This window comes from Chiloscyllium plagiosum, chromosome 8, assembly GCF_004010195.1.
Source record: "Chiloscyllium plagiosum isolate BGI_BamShark_2017 chromosome 8, ASM401019v2, whole genome shotgun sequence".
Lineage (NCBI taxonomy): Eukaryota > Metazoa > Chordata > Chondrichthyes > Orectolobiformes > Hemiscylliidae > Chiloscyllium > Chiloscyllium plagiosum.
In genome coordinates this window covers 107,588,447-107,598,851 of record NC_057717.1, presented here as the reverse complement: position 1 = coordinate 107,598,851, position 10,405 = coordinate 107,588,447, and the positions used below count along the sequence as shown (strand labels likewise).

The 10,405-nt window shown below is 43.7% G+C and overlaps 1 protein-coding gene across 2 annotated transcripts in view; it reads right to left on the bottom strand.

The window, feature by feature from the left end:
* LOC122552333 (choline transporter-like protein 2) overlaps window positions 1-10,405 on the bottom strand; it is a 76,755-nt gene that overhangs the window by 42,643 nt on the left and 23,707 nt on the right. The window contains exon 1 of one of the 2 annotated variants that reach the window (XM_043695089.1): window positions 8,855-9,020. The exons of the other annotated variant lie outside the window; for it this stretch is intronic. Within the exon in view, the coding sequence (XP_043551024.1) occupies window positions 8,855-8,888 (34 nt within the window). The 5' untranslated portion in view covers window positions 8,889-9,020. Of the gene's footprint in view, window positions 1-8,854; window positions 9,021-10,405 lie in introns of those variants that run through there. 2 annotated transcript variants of the gene reach the window in all.

The following is a 10,405-nucleotide window of genomic DNA, read 5'->3' as shown; positions in this document are numbered from 1 at the left end:
CCACTCACCTATTGTACTCCATGCTACTTTCTCCCCACCCCCACCCTCCTCTAGCTTATCTCTCCACACTTCAGGCTCTCTGCCTTTATTCCTGATGAAGGGCTTTTGCCCAAAATGTCGATTTTGCTGCTCATCGGATGCTGCCTGAACTGCTGTGCTCTTCCAGTACCACTAATCCAAAATCTGGTTTCTAGCATCTGCAGTCATTGTTTTTACCTAGTAGTAGTAGTATACAAGCCTCCTAACTGTAGCTATACCATAGGAAAGAGAATAAATCAGGACATAAGGGCATGGAAACAAAGCAGTATGTTAATCATGGGTGACTTTACTCTTTACAGGTTGGTAAGAGCAGCTTGGCAGAGATATCCAGGAGGAAGAATTCAGATTGCATTTGACAATTGACTAAATACAGGACATTGAGCACCATAGTCTAGAAGTGGCCTAACCAATTTTTGTGTCTCTGCTTAAGGAAAGGCGTTGTGAAACTTCAGAGGGTTCAGAAAAACTTTGCAAGGATGTTGCCGGGGTTGGAGGGTTTGAGCTATAGGAAGAGGCTGAACAGGCTGGGGCTATTTTCCCTGGAGCGTTAGAGGTTGAGGGGTGACCTTAGAGGTTTATAAAATCATGAGGGGCATAGGGTGAATCAACAAGGTCTTTTCTCCCCCCAGTGAGGAGAGTCCAAAACTAGAGGGCATAGATTTAAGGTGAGGGGGAAAGATTTTAAAAAGGGGCATTAAGGGGCAATCTTTTCATGCAGACTGTGGTGCATGTACAGAATGAGCTGCCAGAGGAAAGCTGGTACAATTACAACATTTAAAAGGTATCTGGAATTGAATTTATTGTCACGTGTACAGAGGCACAGTGAAAAGTTTTGTCTTGCGAGCAATACAGACAGATCACATAGTTAAGTAGCATAGATGAGTAAATAATAGGTAAACAGTGGCAAAAATAAAAACACAGGTACAGGCGAATGTTAAGAGTTTGGGAGTCTATTCAGTATTCTAACAACAGTAGAGAAAAACTGTTACGTAACCGGCTGGTGTGTGTGTGTGTGTGTGTGTGTGTGTGTGTGTGTGTGTGTGTGTTCAGACTTCTGTACTTTCTCTCCGATAGTAGAAGTTGTAGAAAAGCATTGCCAGGGTAGGATGGATCTTATATGAGTAGGAAGGGTTGAGGGATATGGGCCAAGTGCTGGCAAATGGGACTAGATGAAGGTAGGATATCTGGTTGGCACAAACTAGTTCGACCAAAGCGTCTGTTTCCACGCTGTGTCTCTCTATAACGCTAAATCAATAAACTACATATCCAAACAGGGATCAGGCTACTTTGGATCCAGTAATATGTAATGTGGCAGATTTAATAAATGATCCTCCAAGAAACAGTGTCCAAATAACATGACAGAATTTAGCATTCAGTTTGAGAGAGAAACTTGGGTCTGAAACTATTGCGCAAAACCTTTAAAAGCCCTAATAATTACAAAAAGGAATAACTGGGAAAGTAGTTTAGCAGAAGAGATTTTCATTTTCAATTTGTTCATGAGACATGATGCATCATTGGCTGGGGCAACTTCTGTGGACAGTTAAAAGTCAACCTTGTTGCTGTGGACCTGGAGTCACATGTAGGCCAGACCTAATATGAATGGCGAATCCCCTTCCCTAAAAGGCATTAGTGAACCAGGCGGGTATTTAAGACAATCAATAGTCATTATAAAGTTGTGATAAGACTAGTTTTTTATTTCAGACTTTTGTGAATTCAAATGTTACTATCTGCCATGGTGAAACTCAAACTCATATCCTCAGAACATTAACCAGAGGCTTTGTATTACTAGTCCAGTGACATTACTATGTTGCAACCACCTCCTTTAAATGATGAACAATGGCAGACTTTCAAGAAAATAGTTTATGACTCACAGCAAAGATACATCGCAGTGAGGAAGGCAGATTTGAAGGGAACAAACTGACCATGGTTAACCAGGGACTATAGGATAGTATCAAATTGAAAACAAAAGTGGTAAAGATTCATGATAAAGCAGTTGATTGAGAAAGTTTTAAAACAACTATGAAGAATATTAAAAGAAAGAAACTTTTGATTGTAAATTTGCAAGTACATATACACACACGTGTGTGTGCGCGCGCGCATATAAGGCCAAAGTAGACATTGGCCCTTGGAAGACAGAGCCTGGGAAATAATAATGGGGAACCAGGTCAGGAATCTACGTACATGGACACAGATCTCACTGTTCACCTACACTACCAAGAATCTTACCATTAACCCAGTACTCTGCATTCCTGTTACTCCTTCCAAAGTGAATCACTTCTCACTTTTCTGCACTAAACTCCATTTGCCACCTCTCAGCCCAGCTCTCCAGTTTATTTATGTCCCTCCACACTATCCAAAACTCTACTCACCTTAGTGTTATCTGCAAATTTACCAATCCATCCTTCTACGCCCTCATCCAGGTAATTTATAAAAATGACCAACAGCAGTGGACCCAAAACAGATCCTTGCAGTACATCACTAGTAACTGAACTCCAGGATGAACATTTCCCATCAACCACCATCTTCTGTCTTCTTCCAGCTAGCTAATTTCTTATTCAAATTGCTAAAGCACCCTCAATCCCATGCCTCTGTATTTTGTGGAATAACCTACCGTGTGAAACCTTATCAAACACCCGACTGAAATCCATATACACCACAGCAACTACTTTACCCTCATCCACCTGTTTGGTCACCTCCTCAAACTCAATAAAGGTTTGTGAGGCACGACCTACCTTTCACAAAACCGTATTTATTATTCCTAATCAATTTATTTCAACAGGATTATAAATCCTCTCTGTTATACTCTTTTCCAACACTTTGCGCACAACTGAAGTAAGGCTCATTGGTCAATAATTACCAGGGTTGAACAAGGGGACAACATTTGCTATCCTCCAGTCTTCTAGCACTATTCCTGTAGACAATGACGACAAAGATCAAAGTCCCCTCCCTGCCTTCCCAGAGAATCCTAGGACGAATCACATCCAGCCCAAGGGACTTATCTATTTTCACATTTTCCAGAATTGATAACACCTCTTCCTTGTGAACCTCAATCCCATCTAGTCTAGTCGCCAATATCTCAGTATTCTCCTCGACAACATTATCTTTTTCCAGTGCGAATGCTGACGAAAAATATCCATTTAGCACTTCCTCTATCTCCTCTGACTCCATGCACAACTTCCCACTACTGTCCATGACTGGCCCTAATCTTTCTCTAGTCATTTTTTTATTCCTGATATACCAATAGAAAGCCTCAGGATTTTCCTTGATCCTATCTACCAATGACTTCGCATGTTCCCTCCTGGCTCTTCTTAGCTCTCTTTTGTCTTTCCTAACTAACTTGTAACTCTCAAGCACCTTAACTGAGCCTTCACATCTGATCCTAACATAAACCTCCTTCCTTTTGACAAGAGATTCAACTTTTTTAGTAAACCACAGCTCCCTCGCTCAACATCTTCCTCCTTGTCTGACTGATACGTACTCATCAAGGACACATAGGAGCTGCTCTTTGAATAAGCTCCGCATTTCAATTGTGCCCAGCCCCTGCAGTTTCCTTCCCAGTCCTATGCATCCTAAGTCTTGCCTAATCGCATCATAATTGCCTATCCTCCAGCTATAACTCTTGCCCTGCAGTATATATCTATCCCTTTCCATCACTAAAGTAAACATAACCGAATTGTGATCACTACCAAAGTGCTCACCCACCTCCAAATCTAACACCTGGTCCAGTTCATTACCCAGTACTAAATCCAATGTGGCCTCACCCTTTGTTGGCCTGTCTACATACTGTGTCAGCAAACCTTCCTGCACACACTGGACAAAAACTGACCCATCTAAAAGAACTTGAAGTTTGTACTCCCAGTCAATATTTGCAAAGTTAAAGACCCCATAACAACTACCTTGTCACTCTTGCTCTTATTGAAAATAATCTTTGCTATCCTTTACTCTACATCTCTGGAACTATTCAGAGGCCAATAGAAAACTCCCAGAGTGACCTCTCCTTTCCTGTTTCTAACCTCAGCCCATATCACCTCAGTAGGGGAGTCCTCAAACATTCTTTCTGCCACCGTAATACTGTCCTTGATTAACAATGCCACACTTCCACATCTTTTACCATCTTCTCTGTTCTTACTGAAGATCAAAATCCCTGCAACAACCATTCCTATCCTTGCTCTACCCATGCCTCCAAAATGGCCACAACATCGAAATCCCAGGTACCAACCCAAGCTGCAAGTTCACCCACCTTATTTTGGATGCTCCTGGCATTGAAGTAGACACACTTCAAACCAACTTCCTGCTTGCCGGTGCCCTCTTGCGACTTTGAAACCTTATTTCTGACCTCACTACTCTCAACCTCCTGTATACTGGTATTGTCCCAATTCCCTATCCCCGTATCAGTCGAAGCAAACACTCAGACACAGTATGGCTGTAGAATAGAAAGTGATTAAACAAGGGGACCGTTTCCAACACAGGAATATCCAGAGTGATTACGGTTTAAAATCTTATCTTGTGGGCCCGTCCATCTCGAGGTAACGATGTTCCAGGTGATTGCTGACACCGTCCGATTGTAACAATTCGTTTGGACTCCTGCCTGACTTGCCACGTTGACGTACTGTTTCCCTATCCCCGTATTGGTGGAAACAAACACTCAGACAGTATGGCTTTACCTTCTCCATCTTTATTCCAGTCCCTGGAGAGAGAGAGAACAATCACCCATGTGCACAGAGACACGAGTTCTCGTTCTTCTCTCAAACAGCAGATTCTAAAGGAATTCTATAGTCACTACAAGGAGCAGCATCCAAACAAGGTAACATCTATATTGATTGGGTGACCGTTACAATCAGTGTGCATCAACAGTAAAGATTAAGCCATTTGGCATGATACAATAGATGTTCTTAACCTTGTTAACTGGCATTACATAATGGACGCGTTTTATCTCATTAACTCACTACCCTTGCCTCTAGCTCCTCATTGTTTACTGCAAGTTCCTGTCTGGTCAAAGTCACGCTACCTGAGCTTTTGTCACGCATCCTAAAACCTAACTCTTTCCCTTCCTGCTCATAACTTGTACACTTTCTCACTGGAACTACAATTTGGGTTCCATTCCCCTGTTGAACTAGTTTCAACCTCCTCGAAGAGCATGAGCAACTTTCACCCCCCCACCCCAGAATATTGGTACCCCTCTGGTTCAGGTGAAGGCGATCATGTTTGTAGAGGTCCCACCTACCCTAGCAGGAGCCCCAATAATCCAGAAATCCAAACCCTCCCTCCTGCACCATCCCTGCAGCCACGTGTTCAACTCCTCTCTCCCCCTATTCCTTGCCGCTCTAGCACATGGCACAGGCAACAAACCAGAGACAACAACTCTGTTCTAGCTCTAAGCTTCCACCCTAGCTCCCTGAATTTCTGCCTTAAATCCCCATCTCTCTTCCTACTTATGTCGTTGGTGCCTAAGTGGACCACGACTTGGGATTGCTTCCCCTCCCCCTCAAGGATCCCGAAAACACAATAAGAGGTCACGAACCCTGGCACCTGGAAGGCAACACATCAACCGCGAGTTTCTCCCGTTCCTAAAGAACCTCCTATCTATCCCCCTAACCGCCCAAATATATAACCTCACTTATCCAGAAGTCCCGTATCTGCTGCTGAACAGCGTGTTCTCCACCTATACAAGAGGTAAATTTTTATACTTTAAAAACTTACCTTCGGGTCAGGCCCCTGGTTCACGCTGACACACCTCCCACTGCAACTGCCGCCAAAAAATTGCACAAATATTTCACAATAAGTTTTGAATATAAAGGTGAAATTGCGGCATAAGCACTTTGATTTAAAGCTTTGAGGACAGGACTTTCTCCAGCCACATTTGCCCATTATCATCCATCTCATTCTAATATCCAAAGCTGGCCATGAATACACTGTTCAGCTTTCAAGATCCATTCTGATTCACCAAATGTCATAGTCTAGTGGGTCAAAATTAAATCCACACGACGTGTGAGATTCACCCACGAGCTGGACAGCCAGTGAAAGCCCCACATCACCTCCTTTGGAGAAAGCTCACATCAAGTACTGCCAAGCACCTGGGGTCAAGAACTTAATCGGAGGAATTCCAACACCAAGAGAGCTGCCAGAGACCAAACAATTCCTGACTGCCTGGAGAGCTCCCGGGTTTGTGCTGGTAATCCACGGGGACTTCAGGCCAAAAGGTATGAGAGGCCGGGATTAGAATGGCTGCCTGGGGCATTGCTCAGCGGACCCACACTTCCTGATGCTGGTTCCTCAATCAGGTCCAGAGGCTGAAAGCTCATGTTGTCCTCACTCAGAACCCCCTCCCCACTCCAATTAAATACAGCCTTTCCTCCAAACCCACCTCATGAACAGGGGAGTCTATGTCCTCTCCCCAATTCTATACCTGCTCAACTTGGTGAAATATGTCATCAAGGTCCCCAACCCAAAATAGAAATCAATTCATACTGCCATACAACATTGGCTGTAAGACATAAGGTATTGTACAGCAAAACGTTCAGGGCATTTCTAACAAATACAAGATAGAATACAATCGAATGCATGGTGCTGGAAAAGCACAGCAGGTCAAGCAGCATTCGAGGAACAGGAGAATCAATGTTTCGGGCATAAGCCCTTCATCAGGATTCCTGATGCTCCAGATGCTCCTGATTCTGAGCTCCACCATCTGCGGTCCTCACTTTCTCCTACAAGATAGAATACAGTGTATTATCCTCCGCCATTTCTGCCATCTATAATCAGACCCCACCGCCAGAGGTATATTTCCTTCCACGTGCTTATCTGCATTCTGCAGAGACCATTCCTTCCATGGCTCCCTTGCTAGGTCCACACCCCTCCACCGACTCAAAATCCACATCCAGCACCTTCCCTTGCCGCTGCAAGTAGTAAAACCTGTGCCCACACCTCCCATCTCATTCCGTCCAAGGCCCCAAAGGATCTCTTCACATCCAGCAGAGATTTTCCCGCCCATCCACCCACCTCATCTACTATGTCCATTGCTCTCGATGTGGTCTCCTCTACATTGGGAAGACAGGACGCTAACTTGCAGAACGATTCAGGGCACATCTCTGGGACACACACCAAACACCTCCACTGCCCTGTGGCCGATCAGTTCAACCCCCCACAAGGACATGCAAATCCTGGGCCGCCTCCACTGCCAAATCCAAGCCACTCAACAACTGGAAGAACGACGCCTTTTTTTTTTAACCACCTTGGGACTCTTCAACCACACAGCATCAACACTGACTTCACTAGTTTCTTAACCTTCCCTCCTCCCACCTCACCCAACATCCAACCCTCCTACTCGGTACCGCCCTTTTGACTTGTCCTACCAATCCATTTTCCTTCCCACCGATCCACTCCAGCCACCCTTTTGACTTATCACTATCACCCTCCACCTGCATCTACCTATCACCTTCCCATCTGTGTTCCCCCCACCCCACCCCACCCTCCTATTTATCTCTTAGCCCCCTTGACCCCTCTCCATATTCCTGATGAAGGGCTAATGCCTGAAATATCGATTCTCCTGCTCTTTGGATGCTGCCTAACTTGCTGTGCATTTCCAGTGCCACACTTTTCAACATGAAACACAAGATAGCGGCAACAGCAACATGCCAGCAACATCAATATGAAGACACTCTCTGCAGCTTCAATATCAGTTATCAGCAGAATGAGAGGATTGCAATCGTCGATAAAGTTAGTGCCACACCTCATATTTTTACTAAGTAAAACTTAGAATTAAACTGTGCTCTTCCACTGTTAACATGGCTGAAAGGAAACCAGGATCAGCCAAAGGAATAATTGATCTTTACAGGACAATCTCTCCCCAACCACTTGGAACTTTGAAATTAAGAACAGATTGATCGTCACACACTTCTAGCAATTGTATTGATAAGGGTCAAACAGGAGAGTCACTTTCACTGTCAAATACAAGCTAGTCAATGAGACCTTTCCAGTTTCAAGTTTCTCCTTGAACTTAAAATAGATAAAATATACAGTCACTAGATTTCTGCACACACCTGTTAATTAAAGTTATATTTAGTTTCACTCTTTTTGATTAAAATCTGAGAGCCATATCATTTCAGGCCCAATCTGTTTGTGTACACTCCTGCTATAGGATGTTATAAAACTGGAAAGGGTGCAGAAAAAGATTTACAAGGATATCACTGAGACCGCAAAGTTTGAGTTATTAGGAGAGGCTGGGACTTTATAAAGGTATATTAAAATCATGAAGAGCATGGATACAGTGAATAATCATGGTCTTTTCTCCAGAGTAAAAGAGTCCAAAACTAGGAGGGAATTGGTTTAAGGCAAGAGGGGAAAGATTTAAAAGGGACCCATGTGGTAACATTTTCACACAGAGGGTGGTGCATGTATGGAACGAGTTGCCAGAGGAAGTGGTAGAGGAGAGTACAATTACAACATTTAAAAGACATTTGGACAGGTACATGAATAGAAAGGTTTTAGAGGGATATGAGCCAAATGCAGGCAAATGGGACTTGCTCAGTTTAGAAAACATGATCGGCATGGATGAGGTAGGCTGAAAGGCCTGTTTCCATGCTGTATGACTCTATTAATCTATAATTGAAGTTCTAAGTCAGTCTTCTGCATTGTGAAAGCAGAAACACGCAAATAATGCTGTGAACGCTCCACCACTTACTACAAGTCTGTCTAACCGCGACTGTACGCACTCTGGGGCCTGAACTGCACTGACAACAAACAGCAACAACAGCCTGAAAGGAAAAAAAACAAGTTTCCAAACATGAGCAAGAAACAATCAGGGCCCATAAACCATTACCATATTTCCCATAGAAATTCTCCTCTGTGCTCATGGTCTTCAACTGTGCAAATTCTTTTCACAATTGTGATGACGTTGTGTACTCTGCATCGCTCAGTACAATATCCTTCGTGTCTGCCTGCTGTAGAACACGCTGCAGTGCTCAGCACAGTGCAGACTGGTTTAACTGGATACTCAGCTCTTACAACTGGGTGGCGGCTCAGCAAGTTCCTTTACTGCTGGCTTTTGTATCAGGGGGCCCAACCACCCGTCCTTCCTGAACCAGGTTAAAAATGTCTGAAAGGCTGAGGTGTGTTCATTGTACATTTAATATTCCATTTGAATAACACATTTTCCTGATAATTTAGTGACGATACAGGCAAATAAAGGGGAATGTAATGACAATAAAAAGCAAATAACTATTTGTTCTAAGTTCCAAATGTTGCAAAGTATCAAATGATACATCTCAGTAAAATCAAACTAAGACTGCTGTACATGGCTCATACCTGGCCTTCAGAAGCTAAGTGTGTGAGAGAGGGGCTAACTATCCTTTTCATCAGTCCCTTGAAATGGAGGGTGACCCCTGGCTCCATTCTGTTCAATGGGTTTGAGGATAGTTGATAACACAATGTCTAAGTTCAGACCCTGACATAGGTGGGGCTGGTGGTGCTTGAAGGGTTGGGTTGTGCACACTCTCTAACACCTTGACTGTGGCTCCACTTGTTCCTGACGAGTTCAGTGTATTAACTCAAAGATGCACCTTCTCCATGTTGGTCAATCACAATCCAGGATATCCTGCGAGCTGACAGCAATGCTTTGAGGACATTAAAGCCACCAATGGTGGTACTCAATGCTTCGAGGTACCTGCTGTAGGTTTTCGGGAGGGCACGCTTCTTGACCGGCTGGAAAAGGACCTTATTTTTGAAGTATTCACTGAAACGCCCATAAGAGATGAGGTAAATAGCAAAGGTCTCTTCCCCAGGGTAGGGGAGTTCAAAATTAAGAGGCACATTTTTAAGGTGAGAGGAGAAAGATTTTAGAAGGGACCAGAGGGACAACTTTTTCACACCGAGGGTGGTGTGCATATGGAATGAGCTGTCAAAGAAGTGGCAGATGCAGGTATAGTTACAACATTTAAATGATACTTGGACAGATACATAAATAGGAAAGGTTTAAAGGGATATGGGCCAAGTTGGACTAACTTGGGTTTGGGAAATTTGATTGGAATGGGTGAATTGGATTGAAGGGTCTGTTTCTGTGCCATATGACTCTATTCACAAACTTCAGAGAAGGAGTCATCGGTAACTATAGCTCCATTCCGGAGGAATGCATACACCAACCTCTTCTGTTTTGGATTTAGATTGAAACAGTCAAGGCTGACAGTTTCCTGCTTGTTAAAATCAACTAGGTAAAAACAATAACTGCAGATGCTGGAAACCAGCTTTTGGATTAGTGGTACTGGAAGAGCACAGCAGTTCAGGCAGCATCCGAGGAGCAGCAAAGTTGACATTTTGGGCAAAAGCCCTTCATCAGGAATAAAGGCAGAGAGCCTGAAGCGTGGAGAGATAAGCT